The sequence below is a fragment of the Pelodiscus sinensis genome, chromosome 4, assembly GCF_052426305.1.
Source record: "Pelodiscus sinensis isolate ZL-2025 chromosome 4, ASM5242630v1, whole genome shotgun sequence".
Taxonomy (NCBI): Eukaryota; Metazoa; Chordata; order Testudines; family Trionychidae; genus Pelodiscus; species Pelodiscus sinensis.
The window spans coordinates 68,330,930-68,358,401 of NC_143055.1; the positions used below are offsets into that span (position 1 = coordinate 68,330,930).

At 41.0% G+C, this 27,472-nt stretch overlaps 1 protein-coding gene across 3 annotated transcripts in view; it reads right to left on the reverse strand.

Moving 5' to 3' along the window:
- GALNTL6 (polypeptide N-acetylgalactosaminyltransferase like 6) overlaps positions 1 to 27,472 on the reverse strand; it is an 826,316-nt gene that overhangs the window by 36,970 nt on the left and 761,874 nt on the right. For all 3 annotated transcript variants that reach the window (XM_089777920.1, XM_075930206.2, XM_075930205.2), the window contains exons 9-10: positions 25,636 to 25,743; positions 8,105 to 8,326 (exon numbers count right to left, since the gene is read on the reverse strand). In XM_089777920.1, the coding sequence (XP_089634046.1) occupies positions 8,105 to 8,326; positions 25,636 to 25,743 (330 nt within the window). The remainder of the gene's footprint in view (positions 1 to 8,104; positions 8,327 to 25,635; positions 25,744 to 27,472) is intronic.

Consider the following 27,472-nt stretch of genomic DNA (forward strand, 5'->3'; position numbering starts at 1 on the left):
TTTGAAATACACAAGAGCCTCACTGGGGGCTGGCCCCAGGCTGCATGTGGCATTCCGCATTCCTCCTTTGAAATGTATAAGAGACCCACTGGGGAAATTCCATCGACTACTCAACTAGTAAATTAACCAATATTTAATATCCTTGCTCTGCACCAGCCAAAGGATAAATGGACAAATCAGAAATCAGGAAAAGTAATACTTTTAAACTTGTAGCAGAACATTTTAACCTCCCTGGAAATTCAGTAATGGATTTAAAAGTAGCCATCCTTCTGCAAAAGAACTTTAAAACCTGATTACAAAGGGAGACAGCTGAACTGGAGTTCATTTGCAAATTCAACACAATTAAGGTCTGAATAAGGATCTTAATTGGTTAACTTACCACAAAAGCATTTTCCCCTCTCTTGATAAGTCACATCTCCACATCAAATTAGGGATGTTAAGAAATGAGTAATCAGCTAATCGTGTAGAAATTCTATTGACTACACGATTAATCAATAGGGTTGGAAGCCTCCGGGAGCTACCCCTGCTGCAGCTCTGCAGTTTAAATGTAGTAAGATCTGGGCTGCCTGCCTGCATAGCTCTTACTACAATTAAATTGCAGAGCCACAGTGAGCGTAGCTCGTAGACCCAGTGTAAGCCGGCTCAGTCCCAGCTCGCGCCAGGTCCAGCAACCTCTGTCTGCGGCCATCCCCAAGGACAACAGAATACGCTGGGCAAGCTTGGCAAGAGGCAGCTCATGAGTGAGTTTTATTTGTGATGTGGCTTCCCAGTACATCCTATTTAACCAACCCCCCTCCCATTTTGCTGTCCAGTCGCTGGAAGCTTGGGGGAGCCTCAGCAAGTGCCTGCCTGCTGCTCACATCCTGGAGCCGAGGGAGGAAGCCGAAGGGCTGTGGCAACCCGGGCTGGGCTGGCCAGGCTCCAAGTAGGCAGTGCTGGGTTGGCAGAGGGGCACTTGACCTGCCTATTCATGCCTCTAGCCCCGAAGAGCGAAGCCAAAGCCATTTTGGGGCAAGGTCTCTTCCTAGCAGGGGCTACACAATAGGTACCTAATGCACCAGGTAGCGGCAGCCAGGCACTGCATGGGCCGGGCAGCAGATGGGCAGAGCCCAGCTGGGAATTGCAGGGCCAGGGCAGGCAGACAGTAGAGGCTGGGCCGTGTGAGTCCCACTTGGCCCTCAGCTGCTCACCCTGTTCTGACCCTTCAGGTTTTGGCACACCCGGGGTGAGCCACTGAGCGCCCACCTGGGACAAAGTTCCGGTGACTGGTGAGCTCCAGTCCCTGCCTGTGAGCCCAGTGGGATGCTGCCACTGGTGTACAGTGCTCAGCGCCCAGCCTGGGCTCACTCCAGCCGAGCAGCAAGCCCAACCACACCAGCTCAACTGCTGGAGTGTCCTTCCAGGTGCCCGTAGGGCACAGCTGGGCTCCCCAAGCACCCAGACCAGCCAGAAGTGTTGCCTCCATCTGCCCAGACCACACAGAGCCCCAAGTGCTGCCAGTCCAGCCCAGGGCTCTGCACAGCGTTGCCAGCATCATCGGCCAGGCTTGCCATGGGAGACACACCTGCGGAGCGCTGCCAGCTCGGCCAATGCACCGAACCTGTATCTCCCTGAGCCCAGCCTGAGAGCGTTGAGCTCGCCTAGCCACTGTGCTCCACCCACCCGGGCTTTGGTCCTCAGCTCCTGGCCCAGAGCCGTGCAGCCCTGGCCCTTTCCCTGCCTGCCGTGTGTGAGCAGGGCTCCCGGGAGAATGGTGCCAGCCCGGCGCGTGGGATGGGCAGAGAGCAGAGCTGTGGCTCAGGGCAGCTGGCTCATCCTGGGTCCTCTGGAAGGGGGGAGAGAATGCAAGTATAGTAGTTGAGTAAGCCTAGGCTTATCGGGTAGTCAGTCGAGGACTCAACTACTCTCTTACATCCCTACATTAAATGCTGCAAATGGGACACATCCACCTGACTTGATTAGCCTCACTACTACTAGTCCTACACTTCAATAACTTCTTTTGTTGTTCTTGTTTATACCCAGGCCTCTGTAATTTCTACTCCAATTCATCTGATGAAGTGGGTTTTACCTATGAAGGCTTATACTCCAATAAATCTGTCAGTCGTGAAGGTGCCTCAAGACCTTCATTGTTAATGCACACATAGTGACAAGTCCTGCTTTTGATTAGTTAAAAATACAGACAATTATATTACTAAACTAATATCCCTTTCAGACACTGAAAGCAATGCTTAGCTTTCAGCCCTCAGGCATTTCACTTGAGACAGAGTGAAGTCCTGGCTCCACTGAAGTCAATGGCAAAGTTCCCAGTGACTTCACTGGAGCCATAATTTCACCCAGAATGCTTAAGTGTTCCTGATGAAGGGAAGTGTTGTGGTGAGTCAAAGGGATAGGCAGTCCCTACGGCAAATTTTGTGCATTGAAGATCACAAAAAACATCTACTGCAAAATAAAAATAAATATCAGGGCTCTTCTCAATGTGTAACCTTAATCTAAAAACAACTCTGTGTGGTATTGTGGAATAATACCAGTTTAATGACATTTAATAACTGCAAAGGCATGTCTAGCATTCAGGAAATGATTCAAACAGAGTTCTCAAACAAGGTGTTCATGTTATCTCCAGTACATGAAACGAACTACATATCCTGTCAGAACTACTGTTCAATTTAATAATCTGTTCAACTGATGTATTGCCCTTGAATAGCCAAGATGGTGCCCTGACTCTGTTATTAGGATCACGGCAATACAATGCATCATCATAAGAGGCTTCCAATTGCTACCAATTTACAGAATGCTTTTCACACAAAGTGGTTTAGTGCCCTGAATACAAAAGTGCTCTAGAGAACATTAGCAGCATTCGCTTGGGTGCAAAAATGGGAATGCCACTCTTCACCCTTTGTCTTTTGAGCAAGCAGCACTTACACTGGGTTTACTACATTTATTAGTGTAAGAGTGCAATATGTTCTTAAATAATCTGTCAGACATCAGAATCTACAGACTGAATGCCTAGCAACGAGCCTCCTTTCATATTAACTGATAAGCAGTAACTTAAAAGGTCCTGTTCTTTGTGTGAAACATAAAAAGGGAAAGGCCAGGTTAAAAGAAGTCAAGCACAGCCTGAATGAAATAGAGAAAGTAGGGGACTGTGGATCACAGGTTGACACTAACTCTGATGAGAAAATTTGAGTGGTGTGGAAACTGTAGTATGTAATGGGGGGGAGGGGAATGTTATATTGCTTTTGTACAATGTATATATGACAAACTGATGGGTTGTGGTTGACACAGTCATTAAGGATATAAAGCTGACACTTCTTAAAAGACATCTGTCTCTTTCAGAGAGAAGAGAGTTAGTCAGTCTTATGACTGATGCTTTTTCACGCAGATTATTTGGTTTTATTTCAGAATGCTTCACTTCTGAGATTTCCCATCTCTGTTGTAAAGTAGTTCTATCAAATCCATGAATTTTCAGTAGAGGCCAGGAAGGTGTGGATTCAGGTCACACGACTGAACATGAGTGCAATGTCAGTGAGACTACTGAATATTGAATAAGTGCTATAGCAGAATAGAGTCAAAGCTTAACATTTACATTTTGGATCAGGAAAAGGGATGATCTTAAAAACAAGCCTATAAAGACCAGAACAAATTGACTCATAGTCACCATTTATGATTCATCTTTTTAAAAATATATTCCCACAGACAGTGTTAAAAGTTTGAAATGATTGTAAATACTCTTTGGGCCCTAAGTGCTTAGAATGTAAGATTTAAAACTATACAATCAATCTCATGACAAATCTCACTCACCCCAGTCACCATTTTTTACTTCACTGGACAAGACTTCAAGTACCAGCACTGCATGAAATTACATTTCTTTTAACAGAAAGAAGTTTTTATGCCCTATTTAATGGATAATAGACATACCTACCCTTCAACTGGTAGCTCATACTTGACAATCCAGTCACAAAGATGGAACTAAGTTCTTTTAATTTACATTTTTACCATGGTAGCAGTAAAAATGGTATTATTATTAGTTTTGTATCTGGGCTAAAAGGTAATATGCTCACTAATCTAAATCTCTCCCAGATTATAAATCTCTCCATTATGTAACTGCCATTTTGCATGCATTTCAGAGTACAATATCAAATGGAGCACATATTCTTCAACTACCAATGCCAGTGGCACAATTAATTCCCAAAGATCAGGCAACAGTTAGGATGATAAGGTGTTTGCTTAATTTACCTCTTTTCTATCACAAATAGAGTTTGCTAACACATTTACCAGTCAAACTCCCACCAGAGGTGTTTGCAAAAAGGAGGAGAGGTTGCAAAAAGAAGGCTACACACATCATTCACTAGTTAGATGTTGGAGCCAGAGATTGTCTGAGCATGTTATTGTTTACCCTGGCTCAGACACGCAGAGACAAGAAAATATAAATCCTTTCCAAGCGTAAGTGGAGAAGGCAGTGAATGACAGTTCCTCTTGGCACAGGTGTCCCAGAAAGGATTCTTGATGTGTACAGCCATTGAGATTTCTTTGGCTGCTTGATTCTGCTAAAGTCATAAGGAGCAGTCTGTTTTCGTCTTTTCAATTTCTAGCTATAAGAGTTATTTGTCTTTACATTTGCTCCAGGTCTCTGCAAGCACTGATGAATTAATTAAAATTTTCCAGGAATGGGGGAAAATCCTCAAAAATAAATACATCAATAAATTAGAGTAGCAGGAAAAAAATTCAACTCAGGTTAGTTTACAGATGGAACATATTTTGGGGGGAATGGGAGAGACTGGGCCTGGGGGTATTTTTGATAGAACATTCTATGCATACTAGGGGGCTGCGCTTCCTGCCCACTACGCTCGCCAATCCCCCATCTGTCTGCCTGCCACAGCTGGATCGTGGCCTCCCCTCCTACCCATGCTGCAGCAGGAGGGAGGCTGCCACCAGCCCTCTCTATGGTCATATGGGGGCTGGGCCCTGATTGGGCAGGGTGTATGGCCGAGAGGAGGGGTCAGGAGCAGGCTGGGGACAGAGTATCTGGCCAGGAAGGAGAGGGCAGAAGCAGTCTGGGGCTGCAGCGGGTAAGGGGGGGAGGGGCGGTGAGGCGTTAGGGGTGCCTGGGCATGAGGGGATGGGGAAGCACCTATTTCTTTTTGCATCACGAATCCGTACACCACTCCCCGGCACTAGAGACTTTTCCTGCTACTCCAATGGGGAAGCTGCCTCCAACTCCAGTTCTATTTCCAGGTCCGGGGTCCCGACGCTCCGCAATCCAGTGGGGAACCACCGCATGCCTTGCCTGCCTGGCACTCCAGCCTCGTGGTTGCTGCCCCATCCCATAATATTAGAGGGCTAGCACTGGCTTTCTGTGGGGAGGGAGCAGAGGAGAAAGCACCGAGGCTCCGTGCTGGATCCAGCTGGAGGGGAAGTGCACGTGTGCTGCTGCGGGGAGGGAAGGAGCAGCGCTCACGCTTCCCCATGAGCCAGCTCCTGTGCACAGCCTCGGGACTTTTTCCTCCAACCCGACCTGCAAGAAGCTGGCGCTGACCCTCTAATCTTGTGGGACGGGGGCAGCCACAATGTTGGAGTGTGAGGCAGGCAGCGGCCTGAGGCAAGCGGCGGCAGCAGTTCCCCTCTGGGTTGTGGAGCATCGAGACCCCAGACCTGGACGAAGCAGTGGAGCTGGAGCTGGGGGCCAGCAGGGAGCACAGGGCACCCCCCCGAGGAGGGAGCGGGGGGAATGTGAGCCATGGCCGCTACTTCTCCTTCTGACTCTGCAGAGGCTGTGGGAGGTTGGGGCTGATGCACAGTGATGTTATTATGTCACTAGTCCCACAATACATTTTTTTATATAGCAAGAGAGATAAAGCTGTCCTATGATTAATATTAAATACAGCTTATTTCATTGAGATGCTGGCAGACCAGATGCCAGCTCATGCCAAGACCTTCCCTGAATATCTACAAATGCACAGCTGGAAACGACTCTTGATTATTGTGTGTTACTACTATCAAAATAGGTATTACATGTTAAGTTGCTAAAGATCTGTTTAGATTTTATGAAATGCTGGTAGAATGGTGCAACTATTTATCTCACTTATAATCTTTGCAGCCCATGCTATAACATTATAGTGTTTGCACTGTAATCCTTTGCAGTTGTGTACCTCACCAAAAAGGAAAAGAAGCATTGATTAAAGTGAAGTGCTCATCTATGGTCTACTGTGGGCAAATGACATATTGTGTAGCATCAAAGGACAGAGATTTTGTTGATTGCATTCTTAACTCCTTCTAGGAAGGAGAGACTGATGCATAACTCAACCTATATGTTTGGACTCTGGAGCAGAGAGGATAAAAATACCTAATACAAGAAACAATCTTTCTTTCATGCTGTCTGGACTCTAACACAGCATGTCTACACTGCAACACTATTTTGAAATAACTAGCACTATACCAAAATAACTTAGTTTGTGTCTACATAGCAGGCAGTTATTTCAAAATAGTGTCAAAATACTGTCAAACTGGAGCACTTCTTCCAACTCCTGTAACCCTCATTGTATGAGGAGTAAGGGAAGTTGGAGGAAGAGTGCTCTATCTTGAAATAAGTGCTGTGTAGATGCTCCCTATTTAGAAATAAGATAATCAATTGACGTAGCTCAATTTGTGTATCTTATTTTGAGTTAAGCCCTGCAGTATAGATGCACCCTAAGGGGCAAAGAGTCCAAAACCTAAGTAAAGAGATCTCCACGCTACTTGGAAAGGGTTAGCCCTGAAAGACATTTAGAGGTGACAGATTACTACAACTGTCACCTTTCAAACGTAGATAGAAATGTATTTGCATGCTGTAACCTATAACTAATTCTAATTTCATATTGATAGTTAATAAATCCTTAGTTTATTCTATAATTGGCTACCAGGGTTGTCTTTGGTGTGAGATCTAAGGTCCAAGATCTAAGGGTAACTGACTGGTCCCTTGGGAATGGGAGTAACCAGAATATGTTGTGATTTTTCATGTAAGTGACTATTTATCACTAAATCCACCTTGCCTGGGTGGCTAGATAGACAAGAGAGCCCCAAAGGACTATCTGTGAATTCATGGTAAGACCGATAGAGTGATCCAAGAGTTGACATTAATTACTGTGTAAGTGAAATCTAACTATAGAACCTTCTACAATTTTTGGGTTGTCTGCCCTGCTTTTTGACTGTTCTGTGGGTTGGCAGTCACAAGCCACTTAAGACAGTGTAACAATCATATAAAATGTGTATTGATAACTCCATGTAAAGCATGGATATCTGAATTCCAAAGTTCTGAATATGGTTCTTTTTGACTCTCTGGAATCTTGAGTGAGGATTGTACAATATAGCAAGGTAAAATATCACGTGTTCAAAGTCCTGCAATTGTAGAGGTATGTGTCAGTGTGGGTGTTGATGGACGACATGGGGAAGTTATTGAAATTTGGTCTTTCCTGCCTTATTCTGTTAATTTTCTATTGCCTCTGGGTATAAACAGCTTGTATGTAGTTTATGAAACAAAATGTTAATGAGAAAAAACAAAACCGAGGGACTATATTGGTGGCAGGAGTATGCATATATCAGGACACTGACACCATGAAGTACTTTGAAGTACTATAGTTTGGGGGTGGGGGTGGGGTGGGTAAAGACTGTGAAGGCCTAAGGGATTATAATCTGAGATGGTTTTTAAAAACCTACTACAAGTTGTGAAGAAATTGGTTTACTTTAAAATGTTCTGAAGAAAAGGGGATCAAAAACTGGCTGGTCTCCCCTTCTAGAGAATATTTTGGCATAGGGATCTCTGGAGGCTTAGGATATTTAATCAAAAATCTTTGTTCCAGATGAACAGCCTTCATTCCTTCAATTCAGGTGTAAGGCTTTATAATCTGAGAGCCCTAAGAACTCCTATAACAAATCCAGGGAAGACTAGAATTGATAATACTGATATTTATAAAGTTATTTTAAAAACACAGAAAAATATATACTAAAGTCAACCTTTCTTTACAAATCATAATCAAAGAGGGGAAAAAAATCTTGTGTGTGTCACCTTTAAGATGGAAGATGTAAAAAGCCAGTGCAATTTTTCCAACAAGACTATATATATTTGCCTTACCTCCCCCCATGCAGCAGGTGGAGGTTCCACAGGGGGGTAATATTTAGGGACATCCCATGCCACTGCAGCCATGAACCACTTGAAGTCCTTGCACTTAAGGTGCTTGCGTAGCTCCTTCTGGGCTGAGATATCACCTGTTGAGAGATGCCTGTATTCAGGCCGCCGCTGGTAAACGTACTCTGCAAACTCATCCATCCATGTCTCTGCCACACGCTTCAGATTCTATGCAGTAGAGAGAAAGAATCATTATCCTATCCATGCAATGACTAAATGATATAATTGACACTGGAAAAAACAACCCTGGCTTGTAATTTTACCACATTTTGGATGGTGACATATTAAATAAACTGTAAACATTTTTTGGAATTAAACACTGTTAGGAGCATGATTTAATTAGATGAATGGCTTCATGCAGTTTGTTTTTTTTAGTACTTCAGTGCAATTGCTGAATAGGGATTTAATTAACCAGCTACAGTAAAGTTTTAGCTAATTATTTAAACTAGACTCTCACTGTGAAGCTCTTTTTTTTAAAACTTGATTACTAACAGTGTTTTCCATAATTTTGGATACAGCAGAATGTTATTGGAGTTTTGCTTTGTATAGTAAAATACTTTATACAACTCACTTTTTTTCAACAGTACATTCCTTTTAGGGCCTTTAAACATCCTCAATCTTTCAAGTGCCAGAGTGACATATCTGCAAAGACAGGCTTAGTAACAAGCCTGATCAATCTCCTCTACTTACACACAACTAACTGGGCATTATTAATTTGTTCAGAAGATAAGAGGAATTCTGAATACACAACATTACACAACCTACAAATACCTATAATCAGAAGAAATTGTCCCCACCCACATCTGATTGGCTGAGACCCTGGGGATTTTCATTTTCCTCTGCAAGATGGGGCATGGGCCACAAGTCACTTGCAAGTTTAAATTAGAGCAAATGGTGGATTCTCTTTAACTTGAAGTCTTTAAACCATGATTTGAGGACTTCAGTAATTCAGTGAGAGATACAGGGCACATTACAGGAGTGGGTGAATGAAGTTCATGGCCTGCCATGTACAGGAGGTCAGACCAGATGATTAGGAGGTCGCATCTGGCCTTAAAGTCTCAGAATAAGAGCACGAGGTTGCTTCCCCATAAAAGAATTCTGTCAAACCAAAAGCTATCCAAGTTTAGCTTGAATTACACCTTTTTTGGATAGTTTCCACATGGCTGGTGAGAGGATGATGTGGCCCTTCTGGACCTACCCATATTCCAACCATTCCCTGGTTTCAAGCCTGCCTCTCTCCTTCCCTTCTTCTGTATAGATCACAATTGTGCAATCTGTTGCTGCCTAGGATATTTACCAGGGCCAGAACACCACTGCCTGTGCAATTGACTCCTCCATTTGGGGGGCAAGTGATATTTGAGGCTGAATCCTTCATTGTACATAGATTCTGCAGAATGCATGGGTTCATGAGAGACCTTTAAATGCTACTTTAAATATTTATGAGAGGTTTATAAAGAGGTCTTATACAGGCAGTCCCCGGGTTACGTACAAGATAGGGACTATAGGTTTGTTCTTAAGTTGAATTTGTATGTAAGTCGGAACTGGCTTCCAGATTCAGCCGCTGCTCGGGGGAAGCCGGCAGCGGGACAGCCCAGGCGCGTCTGGACTGCCCCGCTGCCCGAACCCCTCCGTGGCTTTGCTCTGCGTCTTCCTGGTCTGCAGACCAGGGAGACGCGGAGCAACTTTTCTCGCCCCGGAGTACACGGGCGGAGGTCCCGCAGTCCGTGTCCTCCGGGGCGAGAAAAGCCCCGTTCGTAACTGCGGATCCAACGTCGGGGACTGCCTGTATATTAATGAAGCAACTAATAACTGATACAGGTTGAACCTCTCTAGTCCAGCATCTTTAGGACCTGTGGGTGCTAAATCAGAGAATTCGCCTAACCACGGGAGGTCAATATTGTTTAGCAGCATTACTAACACTTCCACTGATATTGATCTCTTCAAATATATTTAGGGGTAAATTAGAGCTAAATAATAGCACAGAAAACTGTGAGCCAGGACTGGTGGATGCAAACAAACTTTATGGGACCACCAGAAACTTGGCCACGCCCATGAAAAGTGGGCATCTGGCTAACTAAAATCATGCCGGACCACAGATGTTGCTGGACCAGAGTGTGCCAGACTAGAGAGATTCAACCTGTACAACCAAACCCTTGGGGGTCCATATTCTCTGTTCACCATTGGTTATGGTCTCAATACCTTCTTCTCTCCCTTTTTTTTTAGGCAGAATCTTCTCTAATTATCTTTCATTTTTTCTCTTTTTTGAATTAAAATCTGCACTTCTACAGCTATCCAACATAAAACAACAACATTATACATGTATTACATTGGGTGACATTGTACACTAAAGGAATCTTGTAGCCTTGGTTGTAAAAACAAGATCCTCAACCCTTGTAATGTTCTATTTATAGAATGCTGGAGCCGCAAAATGGTGAGATGGTATGTAATAAAATAGAGGACAATATATATCTGAAAATCAGCAACAGAAGCAATGTATTCTTTTCAGAATGGTCTCTGCATATTTGTGAGCCTGATTCCTATTTGGATTTGCTTTCAAGATTCATTTGAAAACCACCCTCCTGAATTTTATTAATTTAGTTTGCTTCAAGCATCTGCACAAACCTAGATATCTGAGAACTAATAAGGCTTATCTGAATACAAAGGTAGCGAGATACAGAACAAATGAAGTACATTCAGCTGGTGCTGTAAGATAAGTTACTATGTGCTTTGTCTCTGAGAAGCAAACACATTAAAACCTGAAGAAAGGGGGATGTGCAATTAAGGCAGTTTAAGAAATCACAACACTGAAATCCCTGTTCTAAATGACTTATGCTCCTCACAAGGTTGACTTTTGTTGCTGTTTCATCAGAAACAAAGCAACAAGACTCTTCTGGGTAATTTACATGATATTAGCATTCAATAGTAAGAGAATGGGGTGTCATCAAGACAAATGTATATATAAACCTGATATAAGAACGACAGCTACAAAGGCAATATGACTCTTTGAGGTAATAGTATAACATGGGAATCTCCCAACCAAATGAAAATTCTATTTACCTTTGCCTTTGGAGAGAGATACAAATTATTAATCTGATTATTATTCTGATTAATACCAAATTAACGAGAAGAGGCAAAACCATGAGTGCTAGTATAGCCTTTACAGTAGCACATCATCTGCTCATGTGTTCTGTTATCCCACATGTTTTAATGGAAAACCATTTTAGAAATATTTTAGAGAATTTTAGATGTAGTGTGGTACATTTAAAACTCCAGATTTAATTAATCTGATGGCTGATTTAGTAACATGAGTGCTATTGTACAGAACACCAAAGAAGAGGAAACTGATAAATAACGGGTAGCAGAAGCTTACCTCTTCAGTAGCAAATGTAGCTACTGCCTCAGTTTCCCCCTCTTTTGTAGACTAGTCTAGGTTTCTGGCTTAACTAAATATACTTCATTCCTCCTGAGGCAAGAAGAGTCCAACAAAATAGAAGTCCAAAAGAAGTCTTTAAACCTCCCTTTGCTGGTTTAGAGGCTCACAAATAATCCTTCACCCAGACAAATTTTCATCCTCCCGATCAACCTATTATTTGACTTTTCACAGCCTTTTGGTGGGAAACCACAAACAATGGATTTCTTTAGATGATTCACCTGAAGAATGGATTTCACCTACTCATTTAAGGTCTTTCTCTATCCTCCCACAGAGCCTCTGGCTTTCTAGGCCACAATATCAACTTTTCCTCAGCATACTTTACCTAACTCTTTGTTGTCTTTATAAGACATTCTCCAGCTTTTTCAAAACCCCCAATAGGCAATAGCTTGCCCTATTACCTTTGATTCTCTCTAAAATGACAAAATTGTATATTTCTGCCATTTTCCCCCAAGATGCATTGCTTCCCAACCTTTAGTCACCCAACTAACAATAAACCCCAGAATGCCTTGATTTTGGACTGAACCTGGAACAGTGCCAAAGCTCAATCATGAGCATTACTATTTATCCCTGTGACACCAATACATTTTAGACATTTTTGAAAATGCTGAAAGTAGCCTTTCCTTACATATTAATGCCCAACACTGAGATACTCAAGGTATTGATTGACTTGGCCCAAAATTTGTAGGAGCGTGCAGTTGGATACTGGGATTCTTTAAGCTCTTCAAGCAGGATGGCAAGCTTATCACATTCTTGAAATCATCCTTCGTCTTACCAGAACCCCCGAACAGTCTCTCTACGTAGCTATTTATATCACCGTCATATCTAAGGACATAACAGGAACTTTAACATTCCTTCAGACAGTCTTTGCTTGATACTTAATAATAACTTTTAAGATATACTTTTCCATCTCACCTCAATTAACATAATTAGAAATCTCTCGGATATGACAAATAAGAAAGCATTAATACCTATTTTTTATGTCCTATATCTTTAAAATAGATATCCTATTACCTTTGAGTTGGTCCCAAAAGTATCCAATGGGTTACATATACCAAAATTTCAGATGAAAGGATGTAACTGCATATTTTAGCAGGGAAGAGGTAATATTGGGCTTACAAAGGAAAGTAGAATGCAACCTTAAATCAATGGACTAGCTGTTGCTCCACACTATTTGAACCATTTTCCTTTAAAATACACAGAACCTCACAAAAATACTGACTAGCTATCCACCAAGCTCCAAACTAAGAGGGTCTTTATAGTATAAGAAACTTTACTCCCCGGACTAAACTTTCAGTAGGAAGTTCTTTCTGAAGTAGTCAATTACAGTGTTCAAATAATACAAACCAGCTTCCTCATAGTTTGACTGCTTTGAAGGAGGTTTGTTGAACTAAGTCATCTTGAGCTCATCATCCTGGTTATCTCTGCAGAAGCTGACAATACAGCCTTAATAATTACCACATACCTTTTTGTTTAAAGAGTAAAGTCCAATGCTGAGAAACAACTTCAAGATGCAATCAGTCTTAATACAAGAAATGAATACAGTAATTCATATTTACTCTTATAAAAACCAGAGTAAGCTCCCACAATACATTAAAAAGTAATACAAATGATCTATTTGTAAATGTTTAAGGGTTTCACCCAAGCCAAAAAAAAAAAAAGCGTGTGCTTTTTCAGGAGGCGTAAGCTTTGGAAGGTGGAACATTCTGATATTGTGGTAGACAAGGTTGGAAGGTAAATTGGTCAGCTCTCTAAAATATAAAACTTTTCTGCAGCCAAGAGCTTTTCAGAGCATCCGGGGGTAGGGGGAGGAAGGAAAGAGAGGACATATATCAGTGAGCACCCCTCTTTCCATGCTCTACTTCTCTGAACTTTCTGTCCCTTTGCTTATCTCACCGGCAATGTGAGGTCAACAGGAGATAATCTAATTCTAGATTGGAGTAACCCACTTGCATGGCATGGCTGCTGGCAGAAAACTATGACACCTGGTTAAATCAAACTTTTTTCTTTTTTTAAGAGAGAGAGAGAGGAAAAGAAAGTAATTAATGGTTGCAGGGCTGACCGAAGAAGGGGAAGGCAACAGGAATTCTCTCACCCAACATGCTGTAGGGCTTATTAATTGGGAATCATTCCCAGCCAATCCACCCATTAAAAATGAGGTTTTAGCAAATAATAATTTTAAGATAGCCTTTTCCTGTTACAACATTAGGATTCTTTCATGTACCATATGCTGGGTATTAATATGAGAAGATTCCATGTTTCTAAAATTAAATTAGTTCTTCATTAAGAGAACTAGTCTGGCCATGTGCATACAAACTGAGCACTTGGTGCCTTCGCTAAACTCTTCTCTCCTGCAACCTGTGCTACACCTAGCATGTGCTATGCAGATTTCTGTAAGCACTGATCTATAATCAACGTTTTTGCTGATAGAGATAAAGTTTGCTTGTTCTATACCAAATTAAACACTCTTTTACTATCTGTTACACACAAAAAAGTTAACACATTTTGAACTAAAAACAAATTGTTAAGTTTGCCTTAGCCCCTCTCTTTGTAAATGGAAACTGTGAGACAATATCTCAAATGCCATCAAATATCTTTGTCAAGAGGAAGAGTCAGTTTTGGATGGCATGGGAGATTTCAGGTTCTCAACTTCTATTATTATAGTGTGATCCTGTCTGCTACAGTATATAGCTAGAGGGAGAGAGGAGAGAATAGCAAAAGAGAGGAAAATAAAGCTTTTTCAGCTACTGGAAAAACACAGATAAGGCATAGCATTATTTTTAGCATGCCGAACTGATCACAGCAGTGTTGCTAGGTTAGATTTGACCTGGTTGGTTAAGGTAGATTCAGTAAGGAAAGCAAAATATAGAAGATTAAAAAAAGACATAGGAGAAATAAAATTAGTTTGGGAATTTACATGTTAGGTAGGGAAACGGCAAGAATCTTAGGTGTACATCTCAGGAGTTTCTGAAGGCACAGCCACAAAGGTAACAATATCCTTGCTCTCTCTTTCATGTCTAGTCAGAACAACTTTCTGGATAAAGAAAGCTGAGAGAAGAGAGAGAGAGATATGGATGTGATCATGATGCTGACGTCTCCAAAAGTATTGGTCCTCAATTTACTCCAACTGAGTAATAAAAACAAAGTATCCAGTTGTCCCATGTAGGAAAACCTCATCTCATTTTGTTACACTTAGTTTTGTTGCTACAACTCTTATCTCATTAGGAGCCTTGAAATTTAGACAAACTCTGTTCTATGCTTTTTCTTTAAACAATATTTTTTATACAACATGGTTGCTAAGTTAAAATTTCTCCTAGTCACGTTCTTTGGACAATTCAGAACTTCTAAGGCAGAGTTCAACTCAGCTGAAGAGAGGGATAAATGTACACTCTCTTACTCAACTGCTATTCTTAGTGGAATCCTTAGGCCATTTTTGGTTCCTGGTTTTTGTGGCTGACAGATTCATCTCTTCCATCAAATGCCCTGCACCTCTTCATTATGTTTGGTAGAGTCCTATCTGACATTCCCAAGAGAACTATGGTGCTTCAGACAACCCAGATAGGAAAAAGCAGAGACTTTGTTCTCGGGAATGAAATGGCTGCTTAAAACCTGGGGCCTGCATAGCACACCAGCCTGGTAAAGATTCCAGGGGAGCAAAGTTAAAATGGATCAGTCCCTAATATGACTATTACAGTTTCGTGTTTTAGAGCTAGGACTGGAATGATATTATTTACGAGAAAGACATAGACACACATAACCCTGTATGGCTCATGAAACTGCATGGTTCTATCCCATGGATTTTTTTTCAATTGAGTTTTCAGAGAGAGTTGTTAAATTATCATAAAAATATAATTTCTGCTGCCAAATTCTCCATAAGTTATTATGCAGAAAATGGTTTTTCCCCTGCCTGTAAAACAGCACAATGCTTTTTATTATTTGTGCCATTTCACCTTCATAACCCATTTATTCTTCTGTGCGCCGCCATCACTCTCTGCACATACACCAGTCCAATCCCCAATTTATGCACTGACATTTTGTCAATATTAAGCTATTGTATCATATTTGAATTCCATTACCACTTCCTGTTTCTCTATTGGCAATCCGAACATTTTCCAGGAAGCTGGCAATCACAAGCAGGACTTCTTTAATACAGATTGCATTTTTTTTTTTATTACAATAGGCGTTTCTCTCATTGGCTATTTATCCTGTATCCTAGTTTTAGTTTATTGTGTCAACAGAGCATCAAGCACCCTAGTACACAGGTACTCCTTCACTGTCGGATTCGCTGCAGTTCTGAAATCATACTTGGGCATAGTGTTGGAGGCCGCAATGCAGAATGTCAGGTGCCATCTTTGGATGTGAAATAAACAGATGACCTGACTGTTATATTCATTAAAAATCTCATTGCACTTTTTGGAAGAAAACAGATATTAATCCATCTTCCATTTTAAATCCTCTGCTGCTGCAGCAAAGTAGATTCCATATGTCGCTTTTGAACTGTTTGCATATCATCAGATCTAATTAGTTACATATATTAATTGCAATCATGAAAGAATAAGAAGCCAGAAACTCAAGTTGCTTTCTGTATGCTGGTGAAAGTCACAAGCATGTGGCTTTTACTGCCTCTATGCATTGCTATTAATATCCTCTGTTATTTTTACTCACCCTCAGTTGCATGCTGTAACCACATCTTGCCACAAAAATCATGCGAGCAGTGTGCAATGTACCCAGAGCTTGGATACAGACTTTTATTTACACTTTCCACTCCTCATGCCACGAAACACAGTGACAGTCCCCTTTACAGAGGGGTATAATGAACCACAATGAGGTTAAATGACTTACCACAGGTCACATAGCTTGGGAGCAGTATAGCCTAGGAACAGAATCCAGGAATCCCAATTCCCTATCTACTAGTTTCTCTGTTTACTAGACAAAACTGCTTTGCTAGTCCATCAAATACTGAAAAGTAGTTACTGCTATTGCAAGTTAGATATCCTTCTGGATATAATATATGTATCAATTTCTTTTCAAATGGTTAATAGACCATAAACTATCTTTCCCCCTTAAAATATTTTTAGATTGAAGAGAGCATAAAAACCTACTGAGATTTTAATTCTTTTGTTTCTCTTGTATTCAAAATTACCATACAGATATTTCTTCAAATTTCCTTCTTAAAACATCCTTCCTGGGCTGAGATCTTGATTCAGCTGCTAATTAATTTTGACTATGGACCTATAAACATGTCTAAATATTATAGGGATGTTATAAAGGAAATTCAGAAATTTACAGGAAATTGCAGGTTATATATTGGTCCAGCAAATTTCCCGGTCAGGTTCTGAGGGTGCCAGACCAGGGAGGTGTCCTGAAATGATAGGTCATCTCTGTATTCCCCATTGAACTGTGAGTTTTTATTGAAAGAATATATATAATTGTGTTACTGCAAGAGGATAATGACCCAAATGATCTGCTCATTCAAAACTGACATTTACAGTGATTGCTGGATCACAATTGAAGTCTATTGCTGCTTGCCATGCTAAAGGACTGAGTGACTGCAAAGCTACCTGCACTGCCACCTTATACCAGAGCTGCTTCTCTCCTTTGTGAAGACAGCTTTAAAAAAATACAAAAGGAGCCATATGTCAGTTTGCATTCAGGTCACTGGATTATGTAACTTTATGGACTTGCTTTGTCTAACTCACTGATTCTGCTTTGTCCTATAATGTGGCTGGAAACCATGACTGCAAAAATGTTCAAGTGCTATTTTCAGCAAACCCTGATCATTGCTCACAGCTAGAAAAAAAAATCATTACGCCTAATGTTCAGTATGCCTACAGTACCCTGGCCTAGAAAGCCCTTTAAAGCCACTGAAAATGGCTGAGTAAGGGGGTCAGCTGGGAATCTGAACCCACCTTAATCAGCGGAATTTCCTGCCTCTTGAACTGAATTGAAACTCTTGCAGGTTCCAATTCAGCATCATAGTAATAAGTCAAATAGCATCATGCTGTGCCTGATGGGTCAGAGGATCACTGGGTTCTGGGATCCCAAGTGCTAGACTGCAGGGAGGAATTGAGTTAAGGTTAGGATTCTCCATATATTTGTGTTAACATTTAAAATTGATTTTCACTGGGTTTGCCAACCTCTAGTTCAGAAAGACCTATACTATCATCTAATGCTCTGGAGGAAGTGCTAACAATCTGATTTCAAACTTTTGCACATGAAAAAGGTTGCTGTAGGTGTTTACAGATTCAACCTCTATGGTCCGAACTTCCATACTCCGGCACCATCTGTGGTCTGGAATGCCCATTGGTGCTCCTGGGCTGGAGCATTCATAGAAAAAAAGCTGCCTCCCTCGGCTCAGTAACTCCTCCTCTGCCCTCCCAGAGCTTCTGGTGCAATGCAAGCTCGGGGAAAAATGGCAGGGTGGCTGCCGCAGGGCTTGGTGTGTTCCCATGGGGCACCCCTGGAACCCACATCTATCCTGTCTGTTCCCCCAAGTGTCCACTCCTTGCTCAGTTAGTGGTGGCCCTTGTGCATAGCCCATGGCCAGGAGCACAGCCCTGACGCCAGCAGTAGAGTTTGGGAGCTCAGCCCGGTTGCTGTGGGGCTCAGTGCACTCCCATGGGACTGCACTCCTGGTCCCGAGCTTCAGGACTCCTCAGTTATCTTGCCTCTTCCCTTGGCCACCAGTCCCGCTGGGTCAATGCTAGTCCCACTGCTGCTGCTGAAGCAGAGCCTGGCAGCCAAAGGGCTGGCACGGACCTCCCCTGGTCCAGCAAATTCCCTGGTCCGGTCCTGAGGGTGCCAGATAAAGGAGGTACAACGTGTACTGTAATTATAAGGTCAACTCTGTATTCCCCCACGGAACGGTAAGTTTTTATTGATAGACCTCTCATGTTTTATGGAATCATAAAAAGAAAAATCCATTCATATGATGTTTGCAAAACCTGTCTAATAAACTGGAATGTACCTATAAGAAATTGCTGATCTTATTTTAAAATCCTTTTTACCAGATAACTGGCTAGGAGATTATGGCTTAGCTAGAATGCATAAATGAAGTAACATTCATGAATACTAAAGTAGTTAAAACAATATAGCAAAAGAATCTAGTACTTCTGTATCAGGGCGGTGTCTTGTACAAAGTTTCAAAGGCTTCTTTTACTGAAAATTGTTTCATATAAAAAAGACAAAAATAGTTATTGGTAGCTGTGATTTTGTACTAAGATAGTAGGGCTTGGAATGAATGACAATTACTTTGTGCTTCCTTAGGATGTGGAATCCCTTTTAACATCGGTACATCCATTAATCTTGCTTCATGTGCAATTACCTATAAATTGAGCACTGACTGTGTCGGGCATGCAGCAACCTCCTGAGGCATTTACAAAAAAAGTCTTTCTGTTTTAGTAGTTCTCTCTTATTTTGTTTGCCAGAGTCTGCTTTATAAATGTGGTATTTATTTTTTCCAGTGTGTTTTGCTCATATTTTGTGGCACAGAATGGTTTCACTGGCAAAATATTTTTACATCAACATTTCCTAGGTTATAAACCACAGTTCAGGAAAAAAGTGTCTAGACAGGACTCGATAGCGTAGCAATGTGTGAAATATGATCCCAAGAAAGAGAAACTAGCAACATGATACTTTCTAAGGTGTATATGATACAATACATTAGTGATTATTTAAAGACCTTACTGCCTAGAATGAATAGGATTTAGATAGGCATATTATCGTATAGCAGAGAATGTGATCCTCATTGAAGAACATAGCTATATAGGCAGGGGCGGATATAGGGCAGGGCGAACGGGGCGGCCGCCCCGGGCCCCGTGCTTAAAAGAGCCCCGCGCATGCGCCACGGCAAAGGGGGGCCCCGCAGGGTTATGCTGCCCGGGGCCCCGCAAAACAGTCATCTGCCCCTGTATATAGGGTCTGATCAATGGCTCAGCTAGCTCAATATCCTATCTGCTGACCATCTTGGCTAACAGCTGTTGATGGATCCATCCTCCATGAACTTCTCTAATTATTTTTTACTCTGATTGTGTAGTTTTGGCCTCCATTGCATCCCCTGACAGTGAGTTTCACAGGTTGACTATGTTGTGTAAAGAAGAGCTTGCTTATGTTTGTTTTAAACTTATTGCCTATTGATTTCACTGGGTGACCCTTTGTGTTATGTGAATGGGTAAATAACACTTCCTTCTTCACTTTCTCCATATCATCATGAGTCTGTAGATCTGTTATATCCCACTTAGTCATTCTATTCTAAGATGAAAAGTCCCAGTCTTTTAAATCTCTCCTCATATGCAAGCTGTTCCATATTCCATTCATTCCATTTTCCTCCTCTATACCTTTTCCAAATCTAATATCTTTTTTTGAGATGAAGCTATCAGGATCTGCATAGAGATTTCAAATTGTGGGAGCACCACAGATTAAATAGAATGTCATTATATTTTTTTTTTGTCTTTGTAGCTATCTCTTTCCTAATAGTTCCTAGCTTAGATAGCTTTTTACTATCACTGCATTCTGAGCAGATGTTTTCAGAGAAATATCCAAGATAATACTCAAGAAAGAGATTTTGGAATCAACAGATAATTTAGACCCCATCATTTTATATGTATAATTGGGATTGTGTTTTCTAATATGCAATACTTTGCACTTATCAATATTGAATTTTATCTGCCATTTTGTTGCCCAGTCTCCTAGTTTTGTGATATCCCCTTGTAACTCTGTACTCAGCTTTGGTTTTAACTATTAATTTTTTATTGTCTGCAAAGTTTACTACCTTATTGTTTACAGATAATTTATGAATATGTTGAACAGTGTAGATTCCTAGTGTAGATTCTTGGGTGACTCCACTAATTACAGTACCTCTTTCCATTGTGAAAATGGACAATTTATTCCTAACCTTTGTTTCCTATCTTTTAACCAGTTACTGATTCATGAGAGGACTCTCCCTTATCCCATGATTGCTTACTTTGCTGAAGAACCATTTAGTATGGCACCTTATCAAAGATTTTCTAAATGTCCAACCATCTAATATCAAGTGGATCATCCTTTGCCACATGCTTGTTGACCTCCTCAAAGAAATCTAATAGACTGACGAGGCATTATTTCCTCTTACAAAAGTTGTGTTGATTCTTCCCCAACATACTGTGTTCATCTATGTATCTGATAAGTCACTATACTTATAGTTACTATAGTTTCAACCAGTATGCATGGATGGTGCTAAAGTTAGGCTTTACTAATCTGTAATTGCCAGGATTTCTTCTGGAATCTTTTTTTTTAAACAGACATTACATGATCTACTCTCCACTCATTTGGTAGAAAGGCTGATATAAGAATAGGATTACATACCACAGTTAGTAGTTCTGCAGTTTCATAGCTGATTTCTTTCACAACTCTTGGGTGAAAACCATTTGGTCCTGGTTAATTATTATTGTTGAATTTATCAGTTCGTTCCAAAACCTCCTCTACTGACACCTCAATTTGGGATAGTTCCTTAGATTTGTTACCTAAAATATATATCTAAATTGGTCAGATATTAAGTACTAACAAGAGTTTGTGTGCTGAATCTTCCAGAGGTGAGATGCAGTGCTAGATTTATGCACAAGATATGTAGTAAACTATAGTTTAGGGCCTTAAATTATGAGAGACCTCTAAAAACAAAACAAAACAATTATTAGTTTTTAGTTGCATCCTCATCTATGTATGTATGCAAATATAAAACTGCATTATTTCTATTTTCATTATCTTTTCTGTTAGACTAATACACATTCTTTGGTAATGCTACGGGGCCTCTTAAATTTGACATATCTTAAGACCTCAGCATGTCTTACTTCAGTCCTGTGCTGATCATAGTCCGGAGAAGGAGAGATGGCAAAGATGACTATAAGCCACCACTGTGCCCTCAGAATTCTAGACAGGATTTTTAGGCAGACCAGGGAGTGGCTTCAAGTTATAGATAAAACTGGTTGAAAATTTCTCCTGCTTATGCATCCCAGGATCATACTAGCTGTTTTGATCAAATGATCACATTGGAAGCTCGTGTTCAGCTGATTACCTGCCATAACCCCCAAATCTTTTTCTCCCCATCACTGCTTCTTGGGACAGTCTCACCTAATCTGTAAGTATGACCTACATTGTTTGTTCCTAGAGGTGTACGTTTACTTTTAGCTATATTAAAACACATATTGTTTCCTTTTGTCCAGTTTACCAAGTGATCCATATCACTTTCAATCAGTGACCTATCCTCTTTATTATTTACTCTTCCCTTTATTTTCTGTCATCTACAAATATTATCAATGGTGATTTGTTGTTTTATTCTAGGTCATTGATAAAAATGCCAAAAAACATAGGGCCAAGAACCAGTTCTGGTGGGACCTCAAATGAAACACACTTACTTGATTATGATCTAGGGATATTAACTTTTGATTAATCAGCTAATCGAGTAGTTGATGGAATTTCCATCAACTACTTGCCTAGTCGATAAGAAGGGTGCTCGCTAGCCCACTGTGTCTCTCCCTTTGAAATGTATAGTAGGGATGTAATAGTATAGTCGATTACTAATAAGCAAAAGCTTATAGGTTAATGCTACAGGCTACGCGCATTTCCCTCTCCCTGCCAGTACATTTTTTAGCAGACTGGCCAGCAGTCTGGCTCAGTCCTGGCTTGTGTCAGGTCCGGGACCTACGCCTGCTGTAGCTCTGCATTTAAAGTGTATTAGGAGTTGGGCAGACAGGCAGCCCAGCTCAGTCCTAGCTCACGCTGGGTCTGGGACCTACCCCTGTTTCAGCTCTGCATCTAAAGTGAATTAAGAGCCAGGTGGGTAGGCAGCCCCGCTCAGGGACTACTGCCACCCTGTGCTGCTGCCTCTCTCTCAGAAGCAGCAGCACAGGACGACAGGCAGCCAGTCCATGAGGGGAGCTGCTTTTTAAACTGGCTCTCCTCGTGGACCAGCTCCCACCGGGCACTTCACGCTGCTGGCCCTACCTATGGGGACTATAGAATAGTTGACTAATTGATACAATTTCATGAGGTTACTTGAGTATTCAATTAACCAATATTTAACATCCCTAATGTACAGGAGCCGCCTGTGGCTCATGTATATTTCCAAGGGAGAGAGGCAGCGGGAACCCACGCCAGTGCAGAGCAATGCAGTCTCTACTACTGCAGGTTCCCGTCTGTGCCTCTTCCTTTGAAATGTACAGGAGCCGCAGGCAGCACTTTACCTTTCAAAAGGAGAGGAGCAGCAGTGGGACTGGCGTAATCAGGATGGTTTCAATCCCCTTTTGCGCTTTCTGCACTGTCCCCTGCCTCCCCTGCTCCCTCAGAGACAGTGCTGGGTGGGGTGGGAACCTGCTTTTAAGCCGGCTCTCCCCTTGCTGCCTCTTTCTGATAGAGGCAGCAAGGGGTGGGGGGGGGGGGGAGGGGTGGGAGGGAGGAAGGGTTGGTCGAGTTCCTACTCAACTATCTGAGAAGCATTTGCTTATTGTATAGTCAATTAGTCGCTTACATCCCTATTATGATCCCTGTTTACAATTACCTTTTGAGATTTAGACAGTTAATCAATCTATATTATGTGTGCCATAATAATTTAATTTTATTCTAGCTTTTAATCAACACACTATGTGATACCAAGTCAAGCGTCTTACAGAATTTTAAGTCTATTAACATCAACACTATTACTGTTATCAACCAAACTTATAATACAATTTTTAAAAATACTTGAGTTAGGTTGACAGGATCCGAGTTAATTCTGGTTAGCTTATTGGCACCTAGGTAAGGTTATTTTATAGGTTTTTTTTTTCCTGGAATTCTTTTTAACTTAAGAATGAATTGGGCATGCATAGGAAGTACTGTGAGATAGCTTATAACTACTGACAATCACTCTGTTACCAGTCTCTGAAGAGAAAGGAAGCAGGGAGTCCTGGGGCAACCTGTCTGTTCTGAGAATAACTCTGTTAATACAGGGAACTGTGAAACCTGGGAATACCCCAGTTAGAAGATTATGGGGCACAGGCCTTCACACAGGAAGGCAATGGCTAAGGAGTGGGAAGTTGGGAGCGGGTATCATTGGTCAACCACTGTGGGGAAAACACATGCAAATGCCCTGAACTGTGGAAACAATCTCACATGCTCTTGAACTGGAGAGCAATTTTAAATGAACCATGTGAAGGGAATAGAGTATAGGCCATACAAAAACACCTGCAGCATTCAGATAATGCATGTGTGTCATTTAGCTAATAATTCTATATAAGGCAGTTGTTTCAGAATCAAGGACTATATATGATCTTGATAACTGCTTTAGTTTTCTACTGCCTCCCCAAACCTTTGTTTCTCTTTTGGACTTGAATCAGTCAATGGGGATAAACTTATGGCCATGCTGATGCACTTTGCTGGATCAGAGCCGAATGCTCTTTCTTGATTGACAGATTATCTACTTATTTATAGTGATATGAATGCTAAAAAGAAAGTAGGCCTATCCACATGCTCTAGGTGTCCCTGAGCCCCTGAACATCATACATAAAAGCAGCTGTACTGTTTGATAACCTATTACAAATGAGCCTGGAAGCATAGGTGACTCATGGTAGCACTGAGGACATGTCTTTGTGCCCCTGCCAAAATTTAAATTGCAAAATAGGATACCCACTTTTGCCCCCTTACTGTACACCCTCTCTCCACAGGCACAGTTGCCTATGCCTAGAAACGTAAAGACCCAAATTCCCCTTAAAACAAATGTCTACTGAGAGGGTCCCCTAAATATCAAGTGATGAATTAGGATCTATTAGTCAGTCAAACAGAATGGATGGGATGTTCCCTACTAGGCTAGCAGTACATTCCCAGAATATGCTTATCAATTCTGAGTGATGTCAGGCAACAAGCCTATGCATGGGCAGGGAGGGACTCCATTCTGCATGATATGGAAGATTTTAATGTAATATTCCATAGCTGCCTTAGTACAAAAAGAAAGGAGGAGGGGAGAACTATTTCTGCTAATGAATCCAGATTAGCCATCATTGCTGCAGGCTAGAGGGTTTTGCTGAGCTTCTGCAGAAGCTAATTAACTGTTGGACTGAGCCATATGATACTTTTTCAGATAGAAAGGATGGATTTGCACAGTTACAATTAAGAGTAGAGCGCATTTTAGCCATCCGAGTATTCTACTCTGACTGATACAGAGAAAGGAAACTCATTCCCTAATCTCCTGTTTTAAGGCATTTGTCTAACTTCTCTTTGGATTCCAAGAGCAAGAGACAGATAATTACAATGTGAAAAGGACTTCTGGAAAGTCACCTTCCTGGAAAAACTGTGAAAATGGACAAGACAGAACTATTCTTAATGGAGGTACAGATTTAACAGCATTTCCTATAGTCTGTTCAAAGCATTTACTCTAGATTGCAGTGGCTTTGACATATTTATATACTACTCTACCAACTCACTCATGTCTTTTATTCCATCATGTATTAGGGCTCCTGCTTTTTGTGTCTACTGTCAGCATGCACGCCCTGGTAGCTTCAGAAAGCTTCTGGAAGTTCAGGGTAGAACTTTCTCTCTCACTTTAACTAGCAGAAAGGCTTGACTGCATGCAGTTAGCAGATAGGGTAGAATTAATTTTCTTGTCTCTCTTGTTAGTCTTATCATCTGCTAGGCTGTGGAATCATTACAGTGACTGTAGACCTGAAGCACAGAAGTCAAGTGCTTCTCCTCCTTAATGCAAGAGACTTATTTTCCAGTCATACATATTTTCACTATTAAGAAAAAAATGACTCATAAGACATTCCCTGTGGTGATGGGCAAACATCAATAAGCCATTTTATGCTATAAAAAGTAAATAAAATGAACCACTTAAAATGGAAAAGCTTAAAATTAAGGATTAATAAATATTTTGACTGAAACTCACAGCAGTGCCCTTAGTTTCCCATTTTTGACATTACTTGAACAAGCCCCTCATTTCTCTCCAGAAACTTACAGACTTTGTAGGTCCATCCAGACTCCGTAGGTACTGATTGATAACTTATAGACCATTTAAAGATGGAAATTTCAATGAATAGCTACTCACTCGTGCCAGGCTGGTTCCAGATGGAACTTTATAAGGGACGTACTTCCTGTAGATGTGTCCAACTCTAGAACACGGAACATCAAACATACCACCTCCACACATCCAAACCTAAGAAGCAAACAAAAAACCAAACAATGACAACTGAATGCCTGCAGAGAAATAAAATCCTAAACCATTCTGCACCATGCCTCTTAGGGTGCGTCTACACATTAGTGCATAGCTCAAAATAAGCTATGCAATTTGAGCTTCGCAAATTGCATAGCTTATTTTGAAATAGCATATTTTGAAATTTGACACAGACTACACAGTGCTAATTTTGAAATAAATTGCTTTTCCGGCATCTTCCTTAATCTTCAAGCAATGAGGCTTACAGGAAGCTGAAATAACAAGCCCGTTATTTCAAATGTATTTTGAAATAACGTGTGTGCTTTTAAGACGCACAGAACGTTATTTTGAGATAACATTATCCCAAAATAGTGCCGCTATGTAGATGTACCCTTAGTGACAGTCCTTTACATTCTGAATGTCAAGGAATGGAAGATGAGGGAAAATCCATGTTTAGATACTTGGAGTCTCACTGAGCAAAAAGTACACATTAAAAAAGTACAATCTATAAAGAATAGTAGCTACTGTGTCTACTGCTTTTCACAACATAAGCAAGATGTTTTAATCCAAGAATTTCCAAATTCTTAATATGCTTACTTAATGTATGATCTGAATTCGAATAGGGCTGTATTTTCACAAGGAGTCTCACATTGACTATATTCAGTTAAACATATAAATCAGGTGATCATTTAGAAGTTAAACTCAGGTTAAACCCTTAGTCTACAATCAATAGCATATAATCAATACAAAGCTTAGTTCTTATCTTGAATGTACTTTGCTAACCAAAACTGAAACATCAAAATAGGTAACCTAACCAAAAGCAGACATACAGAATGTGTCATCATTAGTGCAAGTTTCTGATATTGAAAGTAAGTGTGTCAGCTGGAATATTCATGGTCAACATTTAAGGGCCTGATTTACACAACTGCTGGGCAACCACAAGTCTGTGGAGCTGTAAGTGCATGGCACCTCTCAAAATCAGGCCACAGATGCATGTGCTCCAGCATGGTGAGCTATGAGCAATTTCATTCTTCACAGGGGCTTTAATGTTGCTAGCTTTTAACAGATGTTTCTGTCAGAGACAGAGACTGTGAATCATGCAATAGGCACAGTGGAAACCCGCCCAGCAATTCTGATAGATGTGATTTTATGAACTTCAGTGACATGAGACCTGCTATATTTCAATTTGTCTGCTAAACGGATTACTAATGTAACATGTTGACAAAATGGATCAACTCATTCTTGTACTGATTTAAAAGTGTATATTTTGATTTTCTGCTAACAGGTTACTGGAAGCATCAAAGATGACAGTAAATAGGAGAGCAGAACATATACATAGATTTTAAAACTAAACACGCTCTAAGGGTTCAAAATTCACTTGTAGACTTAGTACTGGGACTGCCACAATCATGCAATACCCCGCTGAATATGTCAAGTAGTAAAATCACTTCGCTTCTCATTATCCTGGCAAAACAACTTTCTTAGTACCCTGACCCTGAAAATTGTTCTGTAAACACAACACTCACTATTCTGCTATTTTTCTGTTCAGAGCACTTGCAGTCTAAGCATTTTCAGACTCCAAATTCTGAAATCATCAACAAACAAAAGCACCCTCGCGTGCAGAAAGAGAAAAAGGAAATCATTAGCTATGGAAAAAGGGAATGTCACAGATGGAGAATGGCAGCCATAGAGTAATGTTGAGGTATTCAGTTTTTGAAGGCTTCAGAGCAAA